At 41.7% G+C, this 26,166-nt stretch overlaps 3 protein-coding genes and 1 long non-coding RNA gene across 15 annotated transcripts; 3 read left to right on the plus strand and 1 right to left on the minus strand.

The window, feature by feature from the left end:
- Positions 1-724: 724 nt before the first annotated feature.
- Positions 725-7,134, plus strand: LOC100838525 (protein PHR1-LIKE 2). Its single transcript, XM_003577909.4, has 7 exons — positions 725-836; positions 1,025-1,395; positions 3,399-3,475; positions 3,561-3,615; positions 5,975-6,044; positions 6,177-6,246; positions 6,515-7,134. The coding sequence occupies exons 2-7, from the start codon at positions 1,218-1,220 to the stop codon at positions 6,830-6,832; spliced, it is 768 nt and encodes a 255-aa protein (XP_003577957.1). The 5' UTR covers positions 725-836; positions 1,025-1,217; the 3' UTR covers positions 6,833-7,134.
- Positions 7,135-10,850: 3,716 nt separating this feature from the next.
- LOC100838837 (myb family transcription factor PHL7) lies at positions 10,851-15,134 on the plus strand. 2 transcript variants are annotated; one of them, XM_010239737.3, is made up of 7 exons: positions 10,851-11,109; positions 12,283-12,494; positions 12,681-12,757; positions 12,846-12,888; positions 12,969-13,026; positions 13,679-13,748; positions 14,368-15,134. In XM_010239737.3, exons 2-7 carry the CDS (start codon positions 12,353-12,355, stop codon positions 14,821-14,823), a joined length of 846 nt encoding a protein of 281 aa, XP_010238039.1. In that variant the 5' UTR covers positions 10,851-11,109; positions 12,283-12,352; the 3' UTR covers positions 14,824-15,134. The 2 variants fall into 2 exon arrangements, with proteins under 2 accessions (XP_010238039.1, XP_003577958.1); XM_003577910.4 differs by lacking the exon at positions 10,851-11,109 and adding an exon at positions 11,134-11,250.
- Positions 15,135-15,577: 443 nt separating this feature from the next.
- LOC100839144 lies at positions 15,578-20,926 on the minus strand. Of its 9 annotated transcripts, none has more exons than XR_002966460.1 (8): positions 20,574-20,926; positions 20,228-20,470; positions 19,591-20,127; positions 19,290-19,498; positions 18,846-18,967; positions 17,227-18,745; positions 16,330-16,366; positions 15,578-15,761 (listed from the first exon to the last, which is right to left on the minus strand). It is a non-coding gene; the product is annotated as an uncharacterized LOC100839144 (long non-coding RNA). The 9 variants fall into 9 exon arrangements; XR_002966459.1 differs by having other exon boundaries at positions 19,400-19,498; positions 20,574-20,920; XR_002966461.1 differs by having other exon boundaries at positions 17,227-18,609; positions 18,737-18,967; positions 19,400-19,498; positions 20,574-20,919.
- A 315-nt stretch (positions 20,927-21,241) lies between these two features.
- Positions 21,242-24,181, plus strand: LOC100825030 (putative uncharacterized protein DDB_G0287975). Of its 3 annotated transcripts, XM_024463570.1 has the most exons (6): positions 21,242-21,669; positions 21,765-21,951; positions 22,048-22,865; positions 22,991-23,003; positions 23,540-23,651; positions 23,750-24,181. In XM_024463570.1, the coding sequence occupies exons 1-3, from the start codon at positions 21,502-21,504 to the stop codon at positions 22,113-22,115; spliced, it is 423 nt and encodes a 140-aa protein (XP_024319338.1). In that variant the 5' UTR covers positions 21,242-21,501; the 3' UTR covers positions 22,116-22,865; positions 22,991-23,003; positions 23,540-23,651; positions 23,750-24,181. The 3 variants fall into 3 exon arrangements, with proteins under 3 accessions (XP_024319338.1, XP_024319337.1, XP_003576395.1); XM_024463569.1 differs by having other exon boundaries at positions 23,540-24,181; XM_003576347.4 differs by lacking the exons at positions 22,991-23,003; positions 23,540-23,651; positions 23,750-24,181 and having other exon boundaries at positions 21,248-21,669; positions 21,768-21,951; positions 22,048-22,386.
- The last annotated feature ends 1,985 nt before the right edge of the window (positions 24,182-26,166 follow it).

Raw genomic sequence — 26,166 nt, forward strand, 5'->3', positions numbered from 1 at the left:
GGGGGAGGGAGGGGGCTATTTGCGATGACGGTTAGACAAGCAGAGCTTGCAGGAGCGAGCCACATGCTTCAGTTTGGGGCAGGAGTGAGCGAGAGGGGTGGTAGTTGGGATTTAGCCATCTTCCCGGATACCCTAAATGTAGACGTGGTCCCACCAAATTTGGACGATTTCTAAATTTACACAAGCATATAGACAAGTTCTTTGATTCATATTTTGACCATTCGTTTGTCCAAATAGTATATAGAGAAACATATAGACAATTCGTTGGAAATGCTCTAACCACTGCAACACCTTCGTCTCGCGTCGAAGTAAACCCAAAATTAGTCAACAAGTAATCACACTTAGGATTCCTGAAGTGACTATCTTTCTGCAGGGAGTATTTTTCAATAGATTCTCTTGCAAGCGTTAATATACAAATGGACCACTTGTTCAACCTAACTAGTAATGAAATATCATTTTTTTTTTCGATTTCTACGCGTGGAAACATGCATGACGTCTGGACGCAGACATGAGCATGTGCAAAGCCGGTGCAAGAGAAGCCATTTTATTGTACAGATTACAGAATGGGAAAATAAACAAATGGAGAAGAGCCGGTCAGTGGTCTGTCTGTTCAGTCCTCACATGAGCTAAGCTAGCAAGCTTCCAGCCACTAGCTTTTACTTTACGGAAACGAAAAATAATAATAAATAAACTAAACCCAGTTGCCAATTTGCTCTCACCAAACTCACAGAGACAGATCGAGATAGATAAAGAGGCTGAAAATTCCCTGCACCAATCATTGTGCCATGCCTGCCCTGCCCAGCAGCACCAGGAACACATCATCCATTTATCTCCTGGTAGTAAATGAGCCCTAGAAGTAGTTGTAGTTTTCATTCTGTTTGAGAATTGGAGAGAAGATAGAATTGTCTTAGCTGATCATTTATCTTAGCAAGATATTTTAGCACCGGAAGTACCAAGTTTGGATGTTATATTCAATGAACAGTAGAAAATGACATGGTTCTGCACTAACAAATGTTATACGCAGGAGGCCAAAGGGAAGAGGGAAGGTAGAAGAGAGAGAGAGAGGGAGAGAGAGAATCGCTGCCACTGCCACCACTGGAAAAGGCAGCAGAAGCGAAGCAAGAAACAAGAGAGAGAAAGCCGAGGCACTTTCCATTGGATCCTTCGCTTTTGGGGGGGAAGGTCTCTCTCCGTTCTTGGCTGGTGAGGAGGTGGAGATGTTCCCCCCTGGTCTGATCCACCACCGCTCAGACGGCCCGGGGCCCGGTGAGGTGTCGCGCTCCGGCGGCGCTCCGAGCCTGGTGCTGACGGCGGACCCCAAGCCCCGGCTCCGGTGGACGGCCGACCTCCATGAGCGCTTCGTCGACGCCGTCGCCCAGCTCGGCGGGCCCGAGAGTGAGATGCTACTCCGCCCCTCCTCTCTCTCCCATTCTCTCCAATCTTGAAGCTTGCTGCTGCTTTCACAGTTCGTGAAGTATGGCCATTGGCGGGCAATGCGCGCTTGGTTGGTGGCGCCTTTGCTGAAATTTTAGGAAAGTTGGACCTTTCATCGATCAAAATTTGGGCTCTCGTTACTTGCAGCAAACCTTCCCTGAAATGCGCGCTGTTGCCAGAAGAGCTTCGTGCATTTGAGCTTTGGAAAACGAATTCAGCAAGCTCTGGTTGGTACAATGGCATTGGTCTACGCATGGCAGATTTTGAGGGGGGTGAGATGTGTCTTGAGAGGCATATGTGGCTTATTTGTGGCCTCTTCTTGGTACAGTTTGAGACTTTCATGGTGATTCAGGGTGAAAAGGTGACTTTGGTTGGTCTTGGATTTCAGCATTGAATAAGGGAAGAAGTTTCCGCGTGCTCAGTGTCAGGGGTTCGTTTCTTGGTGAGGAAAGGATTGGTAGGCAGAATGGAGCAACCTATTGCTTTTCCTCGATAACTTCTGGGAGCTACTGTAGTGATTTTAGTTTGTTTGTCCTCGGGTATTGTGATATTTGTTGCTTGCATCAGTTCAGAATTGGAACAACGGCAGTTATGGACAAGCGTCAAAATTTCAGATGTCGCATTCCGGTTTGATTTGGCATATCGTATATTGGGTGATATATCAAATGATTTGTAATTGTATCAGAACGACAGTTTTGACAATTCTTTAGTTATTCATGTTCATCATGCCATTCTAGCACAAATAGACGTCTAGACGATACGGTAAACACACTTGAGCACAGGTGTATATGTCAAAGTTTTGGGCGGTTTTACATAAGAAATTTAGGAATCAACAATCAGTAGATCTTAATTATAATGGTAAAAAGTTCATTATATATGCACAATTACACAAAACTGTGCATTAATTTAATATTTTGATAAGTTGTACATGCGTAAGTTTTCTTTTCAACAATGATTTTTTTTTTGTTGAAAAGCTGTGTCATCTACATACTGGTCTATAGCAACCAAAATATCATCAATGTGTGATTTTTTTTAAACGATTTGTTGAAGCTTCGTTAATGGTTATGGATGCTGGTTGTGGTGATAAATAGAAAAAATATGGTGTTGGTTTGTTTATGTCATTGAGTGAGCTTTTCTCACCATATCTGCGGTTATGGAGTTTGACAATGTGTGTTTTGCATTAACTTGAATAAAGTTTATGCATTTCAGTTAATTTGATTGTTGTTACAGTGTCCATTTGCTGTCTTTTTTAGCATGGATCTGATCAGTGTTGGAAATTATATTTGGGGCAACATTTCTCAGTATACCATAACTTTTTTTTTTGGTACTAGGAGCAGTTGCAAAGGGGATAGATTCAGCTCAACAATTACAGACAGTTGAAGGGAATTATTGTATTTCTTGGTATAAGCTTGATTGATTGATATGCCATCCGTCAAAGTTGTTGCTTGCTGTTCTGTGACATAAACTGCTTCTTTGTATACATGACATAGTTGCTGAAGATGATGCTATTCTGTATTTTGTCTTGTTACGTGCTACACATATTTGTTCCTTAGGCACAAAAATCTCTAGTCACACATATCTGTATGCATGTAAATGCCAAGTCTTAGTTAAACCATGTTAGAACCCTAAGTTTCCTGTTTATATTTAGTTAAATGCTATCACTAACTAGTACCACTCCCGGCCCCCCGATGCCGGGCTTAGTCCTTCTGTATAGGGGCCTGGAGCCCATCCTGCTTTTTCTTCTTCTTCTTCTTCTTTTTTCGTTTTCTTTTTGCTGTTTTTGAGCATTTTTGCTCTTAGGGCTGCCTTTGTACTTGCGCTTCTTGCGCCTTCTTCTTAATGAAAATGACACGCCGCTCGGCGTGTTCGAGAAAAAAAACACTAACTAGTACAACATACTATCTTGTTTTGACTTTTTTTTATAAAATTTTGAATATTAGTAAAACGCATGAATATTCTTGCAGAAGCAACACCAAAAACTATCTTAAGGACAATGGGTGTGAAGGGACTCACGCTTTTCCACTTGAAGAGTCATCTTCAGGTAGTCCTGCATACTCACATGTTTCTTACAATGTCTGAAGTACAACTCTTTCATTTTGTGTTTGCTCTTGATTTCTTATGATCAGAAATACAGAATGGGAAAACAAACTGGCAAAGAGACGTCGGAGCAATCTAAAGATGGTAAGTAACCCAAAGCAATCTACTGATCTCACTGTTTATATCGATTAACTGTTTGAGCGGGATTGGATGCATGTTACCAAAGATCACTCAGTGAAAACTTCTTAAAGGGTTCGAGATTGCTGGGAGTTCTAGGGTTTGGTGATGGTAGCCTATGCTAAGCAATTAATGTTTTTTTGGTTGCTTAGAGCATGGCCAACGTTGGTCAACAAGCGATGCTAAGGAGGTCCTGGGAAGTGTTAGAACCGGTGCTAGCCCTTGGAGCACCTCTAGCTAAGAAAAATCCACTAGAATTGGATCATGTAGTTGCATCGGTTCTAAAGGAATAGTTGACCAGCTCTGGCCAATGGGCGCACAAGAGCAGGGGAGTTTGGTGGGATTTTTTATTGCAGATAGCTCTAACTAGTGGGTCAGGTATAGGTGCTAAGACTAGTACACATTGCAGCAGTTTTCTGGTTTGGAGCATCGATGCTTGTATGAAATTACTAGAACCGATACATTGCTCTTGCTCTTATGATGCAATTTCTTCTTTGCCAAAGGTCTGCTTGCAGGAAGAGGGTGAGACTGATGAGGGATTATGCGAGGTCTGTAGGGACTGAATGGTAGGAGTTTGATGTTAGATGGGCTATAGGGGCACTGATGTTATTGACCTCACTGTGATATGGGATTTATGGGGAGTGACGAGTAAGGGAGAATCTTATGAGAAGCAATATTTTTACACTCAGTAGACGTACTTTTTTTTTTGACACAGTTCCACACAAACTATAGAAATGTTCAGGAAAAAAATGTTGAACTTGATCTCACTAGGTTAGCAATAGTAACTTCAGTTGTTTACATAATCACTTAATTGCAGCACAATATCATTGTGTCACATGAAAAAGGTTGAATTTTTTTTGCGGGGAAAAAAAAGTTTGAAAATTAATCTAGCTATTCTTGTCTTCTTGACATATCCTACTTTCCTGCTTATGCAGCATAGGTAGTGCTATGGTTTCCAGGGCCTACCAGCCACAAGATCACCCATGTCTGATGTGGCATAGCTTTTAGCTGTCAGACTTTTGGTTATTAGAGAATGCACAAAAAGCATTTGTGCATCTTTTCGTTAAGAGGAAAAGCAAGTTAAATTTACAAGAGTTTGGGCCATAAAACACGAACACCTAAAACTCAACTCTGACAGTTGTCCTCACAACCTGATACACGTGGCGCCATGTTGATGTCGTGCAGCCCCTCTTGGAAAACCCTTCATAACTGTTGCTAAATAGTACTCCCACAAAATATTATTGTTGAGTCATCAGCTTCCCACAAAATATTACAGTGTTATTTTGTGAGCAAGTAACATGTAGAATTGTTATTTAGTAACATGCATAGGTGGTAGAGGTGTGCAGTTGTTATCAAGCAATCCAAAGTTGCAGCCCAACTAGCTACTAGCTACTTCTCAATCATGCGGAGGTGCTAGTTAAGAAATAACTTTTATCATTAAACTGTCAAAGTATATGCAATTTTGATCTCATTTTGTTAACCTTATCAAATAAGTTACAAAGGTTGAAACAGAAAATTGATTAGATATATAAATCGAATAGATAGGAGATATGGTCATTTAAACTTGAAAGGTTGTAAATGCACTTGCACCCAGGCCCTGCTTGCACCCTCTCTCATTTTTATCTGTCTCTGTTCCTTGTCTCCAGATGAGGTAAGGAACACCTAAAAATGGGAAGTTTCAGACAAGAATACTGTAAGGAGATCAGTAGTGCTGTCAAGCTAAGTAGTCATATGCTTAGGTCTTTAGGATGCAATTATCTCACTTAGCAGCACCATTTATCCCACATGCATCGATTAATGCAGTTCTCCGTAGATAATTTCCTCTTGTCATTCACCAGTTCCTCAAAAAATTGTAAACCATATTAGAAGTTTCAAATAATTTTGGAAACAAATCTACACATACATATGAATGTTTAATATCTACCTGCAAAATTCTGTGGAGAAATATTTTCATTCGTTGGCTACACAAAAAAGACAAATATGTGGATGTATAATAGATGTACTATTCATCAGGTAGATGCACATATTTATCTTGTTTGTGTAAGTCACATGTTAAATTATTTCTTACTGAAACTTTACACATATCTAGTTGACATACATATGTACACACAGAATTGTTTTCAGAATTTTTTGAAACTTTCAAATACTATTTTTTAATTTCTGAAAATTCCGGGCTCCATGGAGCCCGAACTCCAATCGTACACTCTCCCCTGTGCATATCGTATGAGATTGTGTGTAATTATGAACTATAAGTTCTGCAATCGTTTTATGACAGAATTCACACCTAGTGGGCACATCTGTAGTTCTGACTTTTTCAACTTTGCAGGGTCTTATCTTCTAGATGCTCAAGGTGGAATGAGTCTGTCTCCCCGAGTTTCTACTCAAGATGCAAAGGAGTAAGTTCCATGAGCTACTCCTTGTAAAGCATGCCGTTTTCTCTTTCTTTTTTTAGCAGAAGACGAGTACATTTGTGATCTACTTCGACTGCTATTTCAAAATGAGTTACATGTCACAACTACTTGCTGCAGAAGTCAAGAAGTTAAAGAAGCACTGAGAGCTCAGATGGAAATGCAACGATGCCTGCATGATAAAGTGGAGGTAACTTAATCTGCTTCTTCTGTCATATTCTTGATTTTTGTCTCCTGTGTGCTGTCAGACAAGGAGTTGCTCAGTTGTTCATCAACTTCAGTATTTCTTACGGTAGTTCTGACACATTTAAGGATGGGCTGGTATTTGTTGGCAGATTCTATATGAAGGATGCACTTGTAACATTTTATAAAACTTGCTCATCTCTAGCTTTTGCATGGAAAAGCAAATGCAATGTTCATCAGATAATACCTGGCTGATTTTTCTTTCCCATGATCAGGTCCAAAAGCATGTCGATATCAGGATGGGCGCACATCAGACGTACATCAACAATATACTAGCAAAGGCATGCAAGATCGTCTCCGAGCAGTTTGCCTCGAGTAACTTCAGCATCTCCGACCACAATCTCCCGGAGCTATCCTCTTGCAGTGTCATGTGTGACACTCCTACTGACGCGTTGAGCTCCTCGATCTTCCACCAGCTCTCTGTCAGTTCAATGAGCCTGCACAGTCCAGGAGGAGGCAAACCTTCTCCGTCGGGCATGGAAGGCCAATTGCTTCTCCAAAGGTCACCTGAGTTCAAACGCAAGTCCTGCTGAGCCCACATTCGTAGACAAAATCTGGATAAAAACTCCGACTTACACGTCCACGATAGCCATGTCGAGTCCCTGAATGATGAGGGGAATGGTCTGCCAATCTGTTACCGACTTGTTTCTCTTGCTAGCGCATGCCACGAAGCAAAGGTTTTATCCATCAGAATCTCCAACCTATGTTTATATATAATGACTAATGTGCTAGTCAAGTGACTTGATTGGTAATATCACATTATTATTTCCGTCTGAGTTATCGTTCTAACATCATTAATTAACACATATATCCATTTAGCACATTCCAAAGACCAGTTCATCTCTTTCTGTACACATTTGTGCTTGCAACATAACTGATCCCTGGCCTGCACAGGTAAGAGTAACGATCCAGTTCTCCTGTCGCATCATTTGCCGAGTTTTATGGGAATTATTTTCTTCTTGGTGCATCGACATGGTGCTGCCGAATACAATATTTAAAACACATGTTGTACAACAAACACCTTTTTTTTCTTAGTTTGTAGTTGAATTTTCGAAGTGTGCTCTGTCATTCCGGTCGGCTGCGTCATTGATACTATTTGCATATGCTCTGCAGCATGAATGGTGCTTGAATGCTTACTGGCTTACTGCTCGTTACGATCATTCTTTGTTAATTAAATAAGACAGTACGACGGAATGACGGACTGAACTGAGAAAACTGTAGTGGTAAAAAAAGCTGAGAAAACTGGAAAAACAGACACGAGCAACGCAGCTATTACTCGTACTTGGTAAAAACAAAGATACTCCCAAATTCCATGTTCAACTTTGCCCCTCAGATTTGCGAAAAAGCTATCGAAGGCCAAATCTAACCGAGCAAGTCTTGGCCTTGAAGGTTCTGAAAAGTCGTACAAGTCATTAGCTCCGAGAGAACATATAAACCTAACAGAAATCTACAACATAATGTTGATGTAGTTCCCTAGGTACCAAATTTTTGGCTGAATGCAGGGGCCAGGGAGGACCTGGTGTCTTCTTGCTCCCGATGGATAGGGTGTTTTTGTGATGCTTTTTTTTATGACGTTGGAGTGTATATTTCTTTTGCATCTACCCGGCTTTATAAGCAAAGCCCAGATGGCGAAAGAGTGGTGCAGAGTAGGCAAAGGGTAGTTTCCCCTGTAACAAAAAAAAAGTAGACAAAGGGTTCGCGGTTAGGCTAGTTCGCTTAATCACGTCCCAGTGAGGATCAGAAGGATTTATCAGGATTTTAGTTCAATTACTTCTAATCCCTAATGTTTCGGATTAATCGAATGAGGCCTTAAGTATGTGTTTGGTTGGGTAGCCATGCTGGGCAGGTTCGGGCCAGCCACCATTTCGGCCGAACCACGTGAGTGTTTGGTTGTCTGAGTGGGGCGAACCCAGTTTCGCGTTTTGTTGGCCGAGTCAAAGTGAGTGTGTTGCCCCAATGAGTGTGAGGGAGAGCGAGGCGGGTGCGGGGCGTGGAGGGAACGGTTGCCCTCGCACGGTGAGCCGCACAACTCGACCGATTTGGTCGGCTTATGCGGATCGTCGTTTCAGCTTTTTTTAACGGCCGTGGCTAGCGAGAGCCTCCTAACCAAACACCCGCAAAAAAGACTTTGGACCAGTTGCACCGACCCATGAACTAAACACAACCTGAGAGAGTCTATCATCACTAAGGAGTTCAAGTCCCTATGCTTGACCAATGGCTTCCACTTCCTAGGAAAGCCAGCATTTTGAAGATGCAACTATGTGGTGGTTTTTCATCAAAGAATGTTCGACTGTAAATTTGTGACGGATAATCCACAACACCCAAATTTGTACTGCAAATCCAATCCACTGAATATATACCATAGGTATTGGCATTTTGCCACGTCCTACCAAGAGCAACGAGCAACCTGTACTAACCATCTTCGGTAAAAGAAAAACTGTACTAACCATCACGATCATCTCGATCTATTTATTAATCCATGCCCTAATCCCCAGCTGATCGGCGCCTCCATTATTTTCCATGACGGACGAGTCCGAGGACAAGGTGAAGGGAATATTCCGGGCATTGCTCTCAAGATTCCTCCTGCGGAAACCTCCAAGAAAACCAAAATACTCTTGATTGATTAATTTTGGGTTATTGTCGACAACGACCAGCTTGTTTACAACTAGTCAGAACGCTATGCTAAGATGAAATCGAGGCTTCTCTACCTCCTTGGAGGACATCCAAAAATGAATACCGACAAGATTAGCACGGCACTTTCATCTTAACTAGATACTTGCTCCATTCTTAAATACTATAAGATGTTTTACCTTTTTATCTTAGTCAAATGTTATATGATTAGACGAACTTTATAAATAAAATCTACAGATATGTACAACTCTGAATTAGTTTTATTAAACAGCATCAATAAGTTTAGTTTACTCTAACAGCTGAAAATCAAAGAATATTTCTGAGAAACATTTCATGGTAAACAACTTTCCGCATTGAGCCTAAGAAAAAGCTTCTTTCTTTTCTTTTATATTTCGTGTGTTTGGACGGATCCAGACGCTCCACGTGGATGTATCTGACCTAACCAGACGCGGGGAGCGGCGCTGCAGCCATTGGCCGGTCGACGGCAGCTGTACCGTCCCTGTGCTTTGCCTGTAGCACCCGATTGCATCTACGTTCACGCGGCCGGCCGGCGAGCCGTCTCAAAAAGAAAGAAAGACTAGAAGTGTTAGGGTTAAAATTAATTCGTGTGATCATGTATGGCTGACAAAGTAGGTGGATTTTTTTTTCTCTACAAGTTGCTGCTAATTGTTGTTTTATGTTCTACATAATGACGGTAGATCCATGGTTATCCTGTTTGCTTAGCTACCTTTTGCCCACTTTTAGTTTAGCTAGTTTCTTTTCCTTGCTTAGCTAAGCCTACATGAACCTCCTCTTATGAGACTAGTTCGGCAAAAATAACTGAAAGATAAAATCACCCCTTTTGCACTCCTAGTTTTAAAGAAAAAAAAGTATACTCTCAGGACCTCTTTGATCCTAGCACAAGCGTGAAGGTGTAGTTAATTAGCACTGATTCTAAAGAGATAAAATATAATTACTTTGCTTCAAAAAACATATCTCCTAATTTCATTATTTTATTCGAATTAACTCTTTGGCGCCTAACTGCCAATCACAATCCTGACGGACGAATTTGTTCCCTGTAATATCGGTGGGCCCCATCTACTTTCCTTCTTATCTTTCTTTCCAATCTCCGTTGCGTCTCTCTCTTCTCTCTCTCTCTTGTCATCATCCAGAGCCCGATCCCGAGCCCGAGCGGATGCGGCACGGCGGGCCGCGGCGGCGACGGTGGAGGCGAGGAGGAGATGAGCAGCCGCGCGAGGTAAGTCCGAGGGTCCAACTTAGGGGTTAGAGGGCGGGGGTTGTGGCCGGTGCCGGAGAAGATGAAGGAGTTCCCGAGCTTAGAGGGATGGTCGGGGCGGCGAGGCGTCACGGGAGCGCGCCGGCCGCGGGTGGCGGGAGACCCCCGGTTGGGCCAGCGCAGGGCGGTCGGTCAACGGCGTCGTTTGTCCTCCTTCACCCGGTCGGAATCTCCGGATCCACCTGGTCGGAATTCGTCCGCCCGAGACGGATGACCGCCAGATAGCTCCGCGCCCTATTTTATTATCAGTTATAAAAAGGAAAAACTTGCTAATATTTCATTCTTTTATTTTCTAATAAAACTCTGCTCTCCATCCATCAAGTGATCCATATCAAAATCGTAACGTATTCTAGATTTAAAAAAAAAGAAGCAAAATCCTACCTGGCTTGCCTGCTCCAGTTTGCTGCTCCCATTGTTACGTGGGAACTAATTCCCCTTTTCCCTTCTCCGTGCGCCATTTTCCTTCGAAAAAAGAAGAAGATTTCGTCTGCTCTTTTCTTTTTTGACCAAGGAAAGATTTCATCTTCTCCGTCTGTAAACTGAGTTCGAGATTCAGCAGAGCAAAGGGGAAGGAGAAATAACCCTGGATGGTTGCCACGTAGTCATGGAGCACGGATGGGAGAAATAGGGAGAGCCCAGCCCCGTCCGTCAAAATCCATCTCCTCCGCTCCACGGTTTCCTCTCCATCGTTCCCTTTCCTCCTTTCCTCTTTCCTCTTTTGTTCCCCTTTCTTCGTCTCCCGAGTCCTCCCTCCCTGTGGACCTGACCTACCCCCCAATCCGCCGGCGCCTCCTCACCCCCACGACCCATCCGCCTCTCACGCGCGCGCCGCCGCCGTCTCCGTACCCGTCCTACCCCGGCGCGTCTCAACCCCGCTCGCAATTTTGGCCATTGGCTTCTCAGGTACGAGCATTTCGTCACCCACTGATTTTAAACCCCACCGACCTCGGGAAATTTCGGGCGCTCCCCCACACGGTACACCACGTAGATCCGCTCTCAGCAGCCTTCTGAGTTCGATGACCAGCAGCTGTTGTTATGTTGGAGGTTGCTTCCGTAATTCCCTTTGCCTTATCTCCTTGTCACGATAAAGTGCGAGCTTTCGTGGGATTCCTTTTTTTTTTTGGGTTGCTCCCTAGTTGCTTCTGATTACAGAAGAAGAGGTTGGGGATTATAAACAGCCATCCGGTTTGTACGTCGGATACATGGAAGTTCGTTCAAGTGGTTGATTTCCTCTAATTAGGAAGCGTTGAGAGCAAATGAATTATTGGATCTATCATTTTCCTCTAGCACCAATCGAATTCATCGTTTTTTACGAAAATCATCTTGCTGGAAGGTTGGCTAAAGTCCTCTTCTTAAAAAAAAACATCCGGTTTCAGTCCATAACGAGATGACTTGTTCTATTTTGATTGTTGAGATTTCCTTAGCAGTTAATGGTCTCTAGGCTGACTAACGCAGCTCATTTAAGTCACCACCCTACCTATTTGTGTCTTGTTGTTCTATCGTGCTAAGTAGCCATGAAATTCGCCTATGTGAGCTGGTTAATCTAGGATTGCAAGCATGAGAATGCGACAGGTGCACCGTCCAAGCTGTGTTCACAAGTATTGCCTTATCAGTTAATTTTTCCGCTTGACTCATTTGATTTGATAGAGCTGCCTTCCAGATGGCTCGCTCGATCTGTAGACTGATGGGATAACATCATAACAGTATTCTGGAAGAAAGAAATAATACATGGGTGTTTACGCTAGCTTTCATGGTAGAATACTAGAATGAAGCTGTTTGATCATATGAAAAATGGATCTGCGTAGTCTGTTAGTGTCTCTCAGGTCTCATGTACTAAAGCAAAAACTCTCTGTTCCATTCAATCTACCGCGTGGTTACGGGTTAGTCTTCAATGAAATACCTGGGCTCTGCATGAAAGTTACCACTTTCCTAATTTTGTGCACGCCATCTTAATAGCGCTAACTACTAAGCAGAGTACCCATACATCACTTATGCTATTGATCTTTGTCTTGGTAGATGGGAACAAAATAGTCATTGTATCTAATATTTGGATCTTTGGTATTCAATTTTTCGTAGATGATGAACAGTGTATCAGCAGCCAACACAAGAGTCTAATCATAGCAACTCAGTCTCTTACCAACTGCAAATGGAATTAGGTGGAAACAATATGGGCTCAAATGATGGAGCAAACAGCAAAGCTAGCTTGGCAGCGAGGCAGCGGTTACGATGGACAGATGAGTTGCATGAACAATTTGTTGAGGCTGTTACTCAACTTGGTGGTCCTGATAGTATGTATTCACCCTGCAATTGTGCTTCTATTTCAAAACTTGTCTTAACGAAACCTAATACGCCAACCTTTGTGAAAAGGAGGGAGTATTTACTATCGATTTATTGTAATTTGAGATGTCCTTACAACTGTACTTCCATCGACTTGGTCTGCTTCTGCTAACACTTGAATTACTCAAATGCAACAGGAGCAACTCCTAAAGGAGTTTTGAGGATTATGGGTACACCAGGATTGACAATATACCATGTGAAAAGTCATTTGCAGGCACGTTTTGTTTCAGAATGCTACTTGGCTTTTAACAAATTTCATCAACTCTTAACTTATGTTCTTGAAATCATCATTCCTATTTCAGAAATACAGGCTAGCGAAGTATATTCCCGACTCTTCAACTGATGGTAGGTGAACACATTTATCTTTATGTATTTAGTATTGTGATATCTGTTTCAGTTCTTCCTAATATGTAGCTGTCATGCAGGTAACAAGTCTGATAACAAAGATCCAGGGGATTCACTCGCAGGACTTGATGGTTCCTCGTATGTATTCACATATGACCAGTTATATTTTCCTTTTGCAGTATCTTTTTATGCTGCTACTGGTATTTCATGAGATGCAAGTACTCCAATGTATGCTGGATTCTACAATGTACTAAGAAATTCATCTATCATACTCAACTGTTTTATTTTGTTAGCCTTGATGTTTGCATGCTGTTCAAAACATATTGCATGCTAGCTGTGGTTTGTTAGTAGTTAAAACCATCAAGCAATGACAGGCTGCAATCATAATCTAACTGAAACCACTCATATTTACATGAGTGAGTATTTTCTGCAAGATCAAAGTGTTGATTATTTTGGCCTTGAATATCCTCAGGTACACAAAAGCTACTTGCTAAAAAGAATACATTGAACAGCTTCAAACTGATCAATATGCACTTGTCTTCTTTTGATGGAAAGATCTGCTGTTTGCTATTGAAATGTCCAATTTCTCTGTTATTATATTTCATTACTTTTTGTTAAATTATCCATACCATCCTCTCTGCAAGGGGCGAGTCTTCTGAAATGTATGACAGGCTTTTAACAAACACTTCCATTTCACTTTTGTTAAGTGCAGTACCTTTTGGTTGATTAGGTCTCCCCATTTTTTTTTCAGTTTGAGGATCTCTGATTTTTAAACCCTTTTTCTTTACAGTGGGTTGCAGATATCTGAAGCCCTCAAGCTTCAGATGGAGGTTCAAAAGCGGTTGCATGAACAGTTAGAAGTAAGTCTTTTGTGGAAAGTTCCATGTAAGACCAATTAAGTTGTTCTTTTTTCTGAACTGTAAGACCAATTTGTTATTTAAAGCTTTGGTGTTTTATACATGTCTGGGCATGCGTATTTATCCTAATTTTTTAAAATAAAATATGCAAATATTTGTATGGTTGACTGGTGCTACTGAGCCTCACCTCTTAGCTTGTAACATACCTGATGTTTAGTGGCAAATTCTTTTGTTTGGAAGAAATCGGTGGTGATTTTTCCAGTCTAAAACATAAAAATTCTTTCTTGTGTCTCGCCTCTGTACTTTCCTGTTGCTGCACTGTATGTTGCACCAGTGTATGTATTTAAGTGAGAGTTAACTATATTGTTGGCTAGACACTAAACCAGGCGTTCTTAGTATTGTCAACCTCCACACTTCTAGTAATGGCTGCGATTCTGCACTGTACCTTGTTTGCATTTTAAATTATAATCTCACTCATGTTTTCCTAACTTTTTGAGCAAACTGTTAGGTTTAATTGACCAGATGCATACATTGCATGCTTGCATAGAGGTAGATTTATCGGTGTACTGATAATGCTATTCAACAAATCAATGATAAGATGGACTGATAACATTTCCATTAGGTACAAAGGCAGCTGCAGCTGCGAATTGAGGCACAGGGCAAGTACCTCAAGAAGATCATAGAAGAGCAGCAGCGTTACGGTGGCATAAAATCTGAAACACCTGGAGCTGGCGGTACTGCCACGGTGTCAAGTGATCAATTCCCCGACTCCGAGAGGACAGACCCCTCGACTCCTGCACCCACATCTGAATCATCTCAAGGTGTACCTTTCAAAAGGGACAATGGAGGCCAAACCGAAGCAACGAAGAGCCCATGTCATGATGAACAACTAACCACAGATTCAAACTGTCATCCTGGCTCTCCTACGGTCAGTCCGAAGCATGAGAGGGCAGCAAAGAGGCAGCGAGGCAATGGCACTGAATTCTCGGAGGCCGACCTCTCCCTCCCGCAGCATATCTTCGAGTCGAGCTCAGGGCCAGAGTTCCAGCAATGTTCAGTGCCCTACTCAGGCCATTAGCCTCTGGCGATTCTATTCTTAGAATGTTGTCATATCAAGGGATCTGTACTTTGACAAAGTTGTAGGTGTTTTGAGGTGATTGTTTACATGATCCATACACATGACATGTATCTATGTTTGTAGCGTCTTGACATGTAACTTATTGGCAGATGAGTTGGCAAATTTGGGGGCATCGTTAGCCTGTTTACATACTACGTTTTCAACTTCTGTTGTTGTAGTAATAACCCTGACTTGACAAAAGTGTTAACACTCAGTTTCTCTCCCTTGTATTGTTATGGTGAAAAGAGCTTTAGTGATTATTATTTACTCGAGAAGGACACTTTGTCAGATAATGACAATAATGTGCTGTCAACTTCTGTTGTGTATGATACTTTGTGCGCCAACCTTCTGATTTAAGATACCTTGTGTTGTGTATGAGTACCAGGGGTTGGGGCGCGTCCTTGCACGCCTCCTGTGGCGGTATTTGGGGGACGTGGGGACGTGCGTTTTTGCAGCGGTCGGATGCAGACTTAAAATTTCTTATACGGAACATATACATTTTGCTGACAGTAATAGCAATCAATGCAGTAAAAAGGGAATCAAGTTCATGTCAGTTCACCCGCCTAGGAAGCAAGTTTCGGGGTGCTGTTTAGGATACTCTCTCGAAGTTGAAGGGAAAAACATAAAGCATTGTTCAAAATGATTGCAATGACACAACAAAAAGGCTTTGTTGGATCAGCTGCATATTTTCACCATGAAACGATGACAAAGATGATATAAGAGATAGTGCGTATAATGCATGTTTTTATATATAAACATAACCGATGAATAAATGTATACAGTGCTAATCATTTTACAAAATAGCAAGCAAGAGCTAATCCTTCTTTTGCGAAGTCTGTTGACATCAATAGCCCTTCAATGGGATATATACACTTTCGTCTGTCATTCCAGATGGAAAGCTGCAATGCAATGGTACGTCAATAATTACTTTGGTGATTAACATTCTGCTCGAACAAAATGACGGCCCATCGAAAGAGTTGGTATATTCACAAATCCAAACGAGGTTCAAGCCCAACATATAATATCCATTCTAGATCTAAATGTTTTACGTAAGCATGACCAGCGACAAATCCTAAAGCATTGAACTTTACAAAAAAAACTAAAGGTAGAAAATCCTGACAGAAATCTAATAATTTACTAAATTCTACAGAATCTGTAGGATTGAAAGGAGGAAGAGTAATATGAAGCTTTGCAAAGAAAGCAAACTGATAGATTCTCTAAGCCTACTGCAATCATGTTGAACAGTTCTTCGATACACTAAAGAATTGACCCAGATACCTTTGTTAAAAGCCCCAAGTGTGGCACTGATGCTGCTCAAGCCACATAACTTTGCATTTAAACATATGAAAGTGGAGTCGCACTTTCTATCTCGACAGATAAGTATACCAAATTCATGTACACTAATTTTTAAAAAATAACATGATTACCACAAGTTGAGCAAAACTAAGAAAGATTAAAGACATGTACCTGTCTGGTTTACTAAGATTAAGAACAGTCGCAAGACCTGAGTAAGAGAACATAACTGAATTAGTTGTAATGGGCATGGAAACCATTAGTACATACATGAATGGGGAGCTCAATAAACTGTGGTTCAAGAGCACAAAACAACATTTGACATGAAGAATACCAAAATGGAAGACAAATATAAAATTACAGAGCATGGCACAGAGCAGGACGACACGATTAGTGGCGCAGAGAAAAAAAGGCCAAAGCGTGAGAAAACAAATAAAAGATGCAGACCTCATCCCACACCTGATATGGCTGGATAACGATCCACAGAACCAGCCGGCGACGGAGATAAACCAGGTCCAGGGGCAACAGGAGAGCATAAACAGCAAACCACACATGCCCAACAATAGAATGAGCGCATGGATGATAATGCCAACTCGACCAACTTGGTAACTCCACCGAGGCACATGTATCGCCATCTATTTCCATTTCCAACTGGTAGTCTCAAACTCGGCATAGTGGTTTGTTGCATAGGCTATGAACTCCTCAGAATGAGTGCGCGGGTTGCCGCTGCTGTGTCGACATACTCAGTCATCAGCAGAAAGGAAACCTAAGCAAGTTGCTATCCAGGTCTACAAGTTGACCGGATTCTTAGGGCACAACCCAACACCCATGCCGGCATTGTGGAAACTATTTCGAGGCGGCGCTAGCAACAGCACCATGCCATGGGCTTAACCTTCAGATCCCAACCGTCGATGGTGCCAATGTGATCATATACATCAGTATATAATTGGGTGTTTTTAATCTTTTACATGCACGTAGGTAGATATCTAGATGGAAAGCACGAAAAGCATACACACAAACCAGAAACAGAGATATATAAAGTAGAGGCAATATATAGCAGTAGTTATGTACCTGTCTCGTGTGTCTTGATCGCCTTGTTTACATGGTAGCTGCAGCTTAACATTTAGAGATGCATCACATCCCTTCAGTTCAATTGCACTTGAGGTGGAAGCAGGGTATGGTGACCTTTTTCATCATTCTTCAGCTGCCCAGTAATCATAATCAGGAAAAGAAACTTAACAAAATTGTTAAGAGGTCAACATCCAGTTTCATTGCACACGGGGCTGCATCTTCAAAAACTGGTAGAAAAATGAAGACTGGAACGGACGTGGCTAGGATGGAATATGCACATCACTAAATTACACCAAACTTATGAGCCAACAAAAAGTTAAGAGTACTAATAATGCCAGAATTCAATTCATTTGTCTATAATATACTCACCAAATCCTACACTCTACAGAACAGGCCCTCTACTATCTAGACCCAGATCCAGACCACCTATATGAAGGTCTCAAGGAGCAATTTAAAGCCATCAAGCCATCTTATGTCCCTTGGCGGATAGATTGTCCTTAATATAGGAGGCGTTATTTGCAGGGGCTGCTAAGATCGCTTTGTAGTTAAGGTTATCCACAAAGGCATCCAAAACTTCTATGTAGAAACACTCAAGACTGCACTAATCACCATGAACATCTTCAAATGTTTGACCGCTACCTGCAAGCAAAAAAGTATTCAAGGACAAGATGAAACATCAGCAAAACTACCACTTGGACAGGAAACAAACATTCATCATGGCCGTGATTCGACAACAGACAGTAAACAATTTATGTTGTGACATAGTGACAATGCGTGTGCGTCCACAACATCTGAGGAGCTTAGGAGTAACATGTAAAGGTCAATTATTATCGTAACAGAAATCTGCACCAAATTGTTGAAGATCAACCGACATACAGAGAATTTGCTGAAAACCAGATAAACAAGTCAATGATTTTTTTTATAACTGAAACAATTATTTTGCAGGGAATGTAATAGTTATTGAAGTGTTTATGACAATTTCTTCTGCAAGATACTAAGATGAGTCATAAGACATGTGTAAAATGTTCTATCATCATCTAACATAATATAAAACCTCAGAATTTAAACCAGCACATGATAGCAACATAAAACCAAGGATGTGCATAGTAATACCATAGACTCTAGGAGGGATATCAATTAAAATAAACATGAGAAGTACAAAAAAATATTCTGAATAAAAACTGGACCTGGATAAAATGAAAATGCCCGAAGTGAGTGAATCACATTGATAGTGAATTGTGAAGATAATGCAGTAAACGCGGAGAACTTTGATGCGGAAAGAGTAACCCACATTACCAGCTGCTGAGCCAACCATTTGCAAAAGACCAAGTCACCATTATCATCAAAAACAGGGTTCAACCATTTAAGTGAATCTGTGGTCATCTTACAAAATTTAGAATTAACGTTAGTTACAGAGCTCACAGCAGAATTCTCCTGCCGAAAAAAGATGTGGCAGGGAAAAATGACCCAAATTAGCTCATCAAAGGAACTTTTGAACAACAGAGCTCACCTCATAACTCTTGTAGAAAAAAGATGTGGCATAGAAATATGACCCAAATTAGCTCAATATATTTGTAAATAAGCCAGCATAGATAATGCATTAGCAGATTCCATTTTACCTGAAGAATAGATGCCTCGGCAAAAGGATGAAAATCGTTTGGCTCCGGAGATGGGTCCAGAACATAACCGAGTCAACAAAAGAACTGACCATTTACAAGCTCATGATGTAGGTACCGTAAACCTGGAATTCATATAGAACAAAATAAATCAATGAGCTGCTGATGAGAAAATTAAAATAAAATAACGAAAAGGTACATAGGTACCTTACATATACACTACAATTTAGTTCAACACCCCTTTCATACAAACATATACTCCAATCTTTTGTCAGAAACACAAAATATCATTCATGAGCAGTTTAAAACAGATAGGTTTACATTTATGTGTTTTACATAGTGTGTAAAAAAAAAAAAGATCATTTTTCCTTATCGTGTTTCCATAGCAGTAAGATGATAGCTGAGTGTTGTGTTAACAAATTTAACACAGAAAGAAACCATACAGACCTGCCACCCATAAGACACAATTACAGTCGGAGACAAACTTCCAGTGGAGAAGAAATAAAGCTTCGCACAGGAATGGCAAGCAGAACACCTAGTTTTTGATTGTACCGTACCTTCACAAATATAATCTCCTAGGAATCAATTGCCACATCAATCCTTAAACCAATTGAATTCATGAACTGGACATTGATTGGCAGCTACGTGTTTTACTTCTGTTTGACAGAAAATCCATGGTCCATCACATATTTGTATGTATCAATGGTGAGTACAAACTGATACCAGAAAATAGCAGATTCCAACTCACAGATCTTTTTCCAGTTCTGAAAGAATATTGCAGAATGTATTGCCATGTACAGGAGATTAGACTGCAAATTGATGAAATCCTGTTAAAAAGGTAAGCAAGTAAATAAATCTATAGACATTTACCTATAGGTCCATCAGGTGTGGCCTCAATCTTCATTTAAAAAGCTGCTGCTACATGAATAACTTTAACACGACTCTTAAAGTTGACAAGAACAGACATTAATTAACTGTTATGGTGAGGAAAGGAGAAGATACATAAAGGTGGCTGCATGTGTAAGTACAGAAACACTGGAATCAGGGATGGACTGTTAGTGAAATCATATAATTAAGGAGCAGAAGTTGGTTTTCCATGTACTAACCGGCAGATCAACATGCAGGGATTGTGTGAACCTCATACATGATATAGACATCTCTAGAAGGCTGACAGGATTGACAACTTATGTACACATTTCAACTGAAATGAGTAGCTGTTACAGCTAAGCTAGCATACCAGATTCAGATGTAGCATGAGCCATTTCACGAAGTGAATCAGCCGCACCTACACAGAGCTTCGTAGATTCATTAATTACATCAAATAATAAAGAGGAAAGAAGGGCTAGGGTTTCCAAGATAACTGAACTTGAGATTGATGGATGTACCTAGGCAAGTCTCTTTCTATAGCTCCCAAGGGTTGGTGTTGAGGGTTCCGCCGAGGAGGTCGTAGAGAGGCATGAACAGGCAGAAATTGGAGTCCTCCCTATGGTGCAGGCTCAACTACCTGCACACACGCGCAAGTTAGCATAAAATCCATGAAATTTCACTGGTGGTAGCGGCCTCATCGCCAAGGGGGGCGCGGCGCCGGCCAGAAGAAGGGGTTGGTGTCAACGGCCACCACGGCGAGGCTGGCATCGTGAGCGAAACACAACACGTGTGAGGATCCCCGCAAAAAAAGAAACACGTGTGAGGAGGGAGTGGGGAGGGGTGCTGTGCGGGTGCGTGGCGTACCGGAGTAGCGGAGGGCCGGCGGTAGCAGCGGCGCTCCGCCTCGGCACCCTCCGTCTTGAGGTCGATGCGACCTGGCACCTGCCATCCACCCGCTGCTGTGGCGCTCGGCACGGCCTCCCGATCCCACGCGCCGCCGCCGCTGCTTTGGCCGAGCAAGAGAGATGGAGGAGGAAAGTAGCAGCGAAACGCAGGTAGGAGCCCAACGCGACAAAACACCACAGTGTGACACCTCACAGTCACAGATAAGATCGAAACCCGAGCACCTCGGCATACAGTAACTGGCTCAACGAACACCACGCGCGACCCTCCGAAACCCCGCCTCCCCCTTCGCACCGCGACAGGAAGCTACAGCGATCGTCGACGTGTACCCTCCCATCGGCGCCCTTTCTTCGCGGCTTGCTTGTATAGATGATAAATCAGTGTTTGCACTGTTGCATCTGAAGTGCTACTGCGGTCTCTGTCAAGTGATTTTCTATTAATGTAACTAAATACTTTTAAGCATAAATATATTCATATTTGTCAAATTTGAGTAAATAATTTGGCTACCTTTACTATCGGACTAACACTGTACATAAAATCGATCAATAAACATTCTGAAAAGTAGACCACAGTAATTTGATGTTCTTTAGTCAAACTTATTTAGCTACGGTGTCAATGCACTTTTAACAACATCTAAAATTTGGACCGGCCATGCATTGGGTTGCGTCGGACTTACCGATCGAAGTTCTCCACCGGACGGAAAAAGGAAAAAAAAACCTTTTCAAAATCTGCAGTTCAAGGGCGGATATAAAGGGCGTGTACATCTTTTTGGCGCGAACTAAGCGAAGCACGGGGGAACAAAAGGGCGGGAAAGCAGTAGAAGTCAGAAGAGATTCCTACCGCCCAGCGTCCAAATCCATCCATCGAGAAGAGACGAGAAGAGAGGAGGATGCAGATCCAGGTCCGGTGCGGGTGCGGCGAGGCGGCGTGCCCGGAGTGGACGGTGGTGGAAGTGCAGGGCGTGCTTCAGCCGCAGCCCTGCTTCTCCGGCCGCATCCAGGGACTCCACATCGGCCGCCTCTGCACCTCATCCCCATCTTCCTCTTCCAATTCCAAGGCAAGATTCATCATCTTACTATTAGCCCTCTTCTGTTTTCTCCCATTTGATTTTGCCTTTGGTTTCTGACCATGAGGGCTTGGTTTCCCCATTAGCAGGGCGGCTACACCTTCACCGTGGGATACCATGAGCTCACCGGGACAAAGGTGACTCTCAAGAAGCCCCTGCTGGTGCTGAGGAAGAAGAAGAAGAAGAACGCCGCTGAGGAGGTGGAGCTGGATGTCATCGGTGTCATCCGGCACAAGATCCTCTTCAAGGACCGCCCCAAGGCCCTCATCTCAAGTAATCATTCAAATCCCTTTTCCTGTTTCCGTTCCGTTTCCACCCAAATTGCTTGACAATACATTGAAATTTGGCTGATCCTGCTTTCTCCTGCAGAGCCGCCGCCCAAGGAGAAGAAGGCCCTGTCCGTGCCCGCGGTGACGACCCCATCTTCCCCTTCCTGAAGAATCTCCGTCTTCTTTTTGTGCTGGTGAAAAAATGACCATGTAGTATTGAATCCATGTTGATGTTCTCTTCTGTTTTGGTGTGCTCCCGTTTGCTTGGGTGGTCGACACTTTGTGCCATTCTCTTTACTACCTTTTGGTTCCTATGATAGCAAATTAATCTTATCTTATTTTCTTGAAGATCATTTGTTTACTTCCATTTGGAAATTGGAATACAGCTTGCTTGTTTGTAGTAGCTGGCAATGCCATTGGTGAAATGCCTTCCGTTGTTTCTGTTGTTCAGGAAATAAGAATTCGTAGTTTACAAGCTCAAAGGAGGTGGGCAAGATGATCCAAACTTGATAGCCACATAGGATTTCTATAATGCCAAGATTCGGCTTGGTTTCCACGAGCCAAATCTTCTTCTTGGAAGAAAATAGAATCAGAAATCTGATGGCCAGCTCTTATCTCAAATCTGCGCCCAATAAAAAAACTTCATGCCAACGTGACTGAAGTCAAGAAAACGACATCTGATCATACCAACAAAACAGCCAGCCAGAATTAATATGGACCACAGGATCCACGTCAGTAACCATTCTCATGTCGTAACGCACTTCTGAGCAGAAACATTTTGCTGAGGCTCAAACAGAAAAGATCAACTAATCCCCACCACATATTTCCAGTATTTACAGCCAAATGATCTTCAACTGATAGGAACTTTTCCGGAGCTATCCTACATTCGACCTGTTCTGGCTTTCGCATCTGCCGCAGGTTTCCTAGCTACAATCTTGCCTAGTTTTGCATAATTTACAATCCCAAAATTCGTACTACTCTATGATATATTTCTGCGTCTTACACCATCTGTTTTGATTTCTTCCCCTTTTCCTTGTCCCTAGGATCAGCAACAAGGTAATGACTCTGCAGAAGATCTGAAAGAGTAATCTTTCCGCAGTTTCCAGAATCCAGCCTTTGAAATTGTTCGCAGATCATCTTGATATCGTTCTCTGAAATCTTGCCCATCTCCTTGAGCTTGTAAACTACAAATTCTGATTTCCTGAACAGCAGAAAAAATGGAAGGCATTTAACCAATGCCATTGCCAAACAAGCAAGCTGTATTCCAAATGGAAGTAAACAAATGATCTTCAAGAAAATAAGATATAAATTAATTTACAGTCATAGGAGGATTGTGCCATTGTGGCAAACTCTGTGATGACGACTAGCTAAAAGGAAAACTGATCGCTGATTAACGTCCGATGTGAAGCGTGGAGATCATAATTAATTATGACTTTATGAGCTCATGCAGATAACGGCAAAATCGTTACAGAATGTTTAAGTTTACTTGGCACATATATATATGTATCTTGACACATTTTATATATGTTCTCTAGTATATTGCATGGTATATTTATATGGGAGTTCTATATTTATTTAGAAGTTTTTTTTAGGTATGATGAATGGCGGCGACTTCCCCTGCCACGGGAACCAGGTTTCCACCCTGGTGATCTTCCATTCACGCCACCGCCAAATAGGGCTGTTCAGTGGTTCCCAGATCCATCTGTACTATGAAATAGTTTCACCATCTAGTTTTGCTTTGCATGCTAATATGATTCTTGCATATATACATTCATTTACAATATGATTTTTGCATGTCGCAGACTATAATCAGCACTATTCTTGCTCGGGGTGCGGGACATCTTCGAGCAAACGACAAGTGAGGTCGTGAATGATGAAGGTGGTGAGTTATGGACGTGTAATATTGCCTTTGACATCCCTATCAGGTATTGACCAGAGCAGAGCCATGACATCATGCAGAGGGGACGACAATCGCCGAACTGGAGAGGCGCTGAATTCAATACTGTGCTGCACTGTTTACAGTGAGGAGTGAGAAGAAGATAGACCACCCCATTCCTCAAACCAAACACACCCTAAAAAACCACACAGCCCATGATATTGAGGAAAACAAACAACAGTTTATAGAATAGAACAGTACTATTAAAAACATCTACTGATAAATATCCTTCCGTGTGGTTTACAAACACTTGCATGACCATCTCCAAATAAAAACATGCAGGTTGCATTTTTTTTCCTGTCCTTCTGGTGCTACAGTTTGCGCCCAGAACCGCAGCTAGTAAGTTCTTCTAAAGACAAACAAGATTTGCTTGGAGTTCAGTCAAAAACTATGTCATATTTACTAAGCCATAGGACTCAGAATAGTGTCGTCACAGCTGTAAACCTTTGTAACAACCTAGCGTGAGATCACATCTCTATGGCTTAACCCACAAAATCTGAGACATGTAAGAGCATGTATATTAAAGCTAGTGTAGAAAGTCCTCCAAAGAAACCTAAAAAAGTGTCAATAGAAAACAGTCGGCATGGTTTCGTCATGGTTACTACAAAAGCAATATATTTTTTGCCATCATTCAAATTAGGCCTTTCAGTTGATTGCAACTTACCATACAATGCGTCAGGTTCATGTCACTGGCAGAGATGAGCTGCACACCCTATTTTTTGCCTTGGCTGCCTGAAATTTGAAATAGGAAGGAGAATATGCATGTCATCCTGGCTACTCTAGAGCAGCATCCTGATAGAAATTGATTGGTGGACTGAACTTACTTGTTCCAGTCTATGAACCACGCAACAGATGCAAACAAGAGCACCTTGGTGAGGCTACCGCAGACCACGATGCCGAGCCAAAGACCCTGTTAGAAGTACAATTGTCCATGGCAAAATAAGTTTGATCATTACAAAGCGTGTCCAAAAATTAAATTAAATTTAACCACTTTTGTATCATATACATTTATTTGTTAGACTAACTGCTAGTCAAAGATTAGGAACTTTGAGTTAAAAATATTACTCCCTCCGTCCCAAAATAAGTGACTCGGATTTGTATATTTGGGACGGAGGGAGTATATTGTTAGACTATTGAAAGCGACCTGTGCATGTATTATATTTTGGGACAAATCGAGTGAAACAATGATAAAAATAGAAGACTTATCTGCCACATATTCTTTGAACCAATATGAGATTATATTTTCTTCAACAGCTTAAATTAAGAAGTACCTAAGATGAGTCACACAGTTTGGAACCAACGGAGATAAGGAACTAACCCCCACGTTTCAAAATAAAACCGTGAAAGATAGTATTTTCCATTGTTCCAAACAGAACAGTTGTTTATCTGTGAGTTTGTAGTGAGATTCAAAAGCGGATGAGAAACTTTACTACGGTCATTGTAGTTCTCGACGAGACCCACCTGTCTGCAGTGACAGTTTTTTGGCTTATAAAGTCATATTGATACACAATACAGTCAACTCAGATTCCGGCAGCATGTGCCATGAAGAATAAAACTACCATTGATATAGCAATTATGTATATGACAGATGATAACTAGGGATCATGGTAGAGGAGGTCATTCTTTTAATTTCAGATGAAAAACGTGTGACCTAAGATTTGACTGTGTGGGTAGCAATAGGTGGCTTGGTCTAGTTTGGGATGCTGTCTTTATGAATATTTGAAACCCCACTGTTCAATTTTGAGCTTTGTCAACAATAGCCCATCGATCTCCTGTACATATTTTCTTATGGCCTACTGTTTCCTAAAAAAAAGCCCATCGATCCTCTGACATGACATCTCGCCATGTGTACAAATTGTAGGGGTGCAAACGAGTCAAGTTTGAGCGAGCTAGACTGAGCTCGACTCAGCTCATGTTACAAAACGAGCAAGCTCAATTTTACTCGAACTACAGGTCGGGCCGCAGAGTTAGCTCATACTCGGCTCATGATGGTCTCGAGTCGATCTCGAACCACTTTCGAGTTTCAATGAAAATTTAGAAAATTCTTGGTTCACTCCAATACATAACATAAATATTTCTTCGCTATTCGCTATTTAAGCCAGAGACTTTAGGTCACAACACAATTCAATAACAATAACCACACAAAAAGCATAATAAAAACTTAGATTTTAAAGGTAGTTTAAGTTCATGTATTTAAAGTGAATAAAAAAGAGCACAATAGTTCATAAATGTATCAAACTTCACATGTTGCGATCTTGGAGCAGCGATAGGACTTAACGAATT

This window comes from Brachypodium distachyon, chromosome 4, assembly GCF_000005505.3.
Source record: "Brachypodium distachyon strain Bd21 chromosome 4, Brachypodium_distachyon_v3.0, whole genome shotgun sequence".
Lineage (NCBI taxonomy): Eukaryota > Viridiplantae > Streptophyta > Magnoliopsida > Poales > Poaceae > Brachypodium > Brachypodium distachyon.

Coding starts and splice junctions, on each gene's coding strand:
- LOC100838525 (XM_003577909.4), top strand. CDS start 1,218: ATGTTCCCCCCTGGTCTGATCCACCACCGCTCAGACGGCCCGGGGCCC. Junction 3,476..3,560: donor ACTTGAAGAGTCATCTTCAG/GTAGTCCTGCAT, acceptor TCTTATGATCAG/AAATACAGAATGGGAAAACA. Junction 6,247..6,514: donor GCCTGCATGATAAAGTGGAG/GTAACTTAATCT, acceptor TCCCATGATCAG/GTCCAAAAGCATGTCGATAT.
- LOC100838837 (XM_010239737.3), top strand. CDS start 12,353: ATGGAATTAGGTGGAAACAATATGGGCTCAAATGATGGAGCAAACAGC. Junction 12,758..12,845: donor ATGTGAAAAGTCATTTGCAG/GCACGTTTTGTT, acceptor TTCCTATTTCAG/AAATACAGGCTAGCGAAGTA. Junction 13,749..14,367: donor GGTTGCATGAACAGTTAGAA/GTAAGTCTTTTG, acceptor CATTTCCATTAG/GTACAAAGGCAGCTGCAGCT.
- LOC100825030 (XM_024463569.1), top strand. CDS start 21,502: ATGCAGATCCAGGTCCGGTGCGGGTGCGGCGAGGCGGCGTGCCCGGAG. Junction 21,670..21,764: donor CTTCCTCTTCCAATTCCAAG/GCAAGATTCATC, acceptor TTTCCCCATTAG/CAGGGCGGCTACACCTTCAC. Junction 21,952..22,047: donor CCCCAAGGCCCTCATCTCAA/GTAATCATTCAA, acceptor TTTCTCCTGCAG/AGCCGCCGCCCAAGGAGAAG.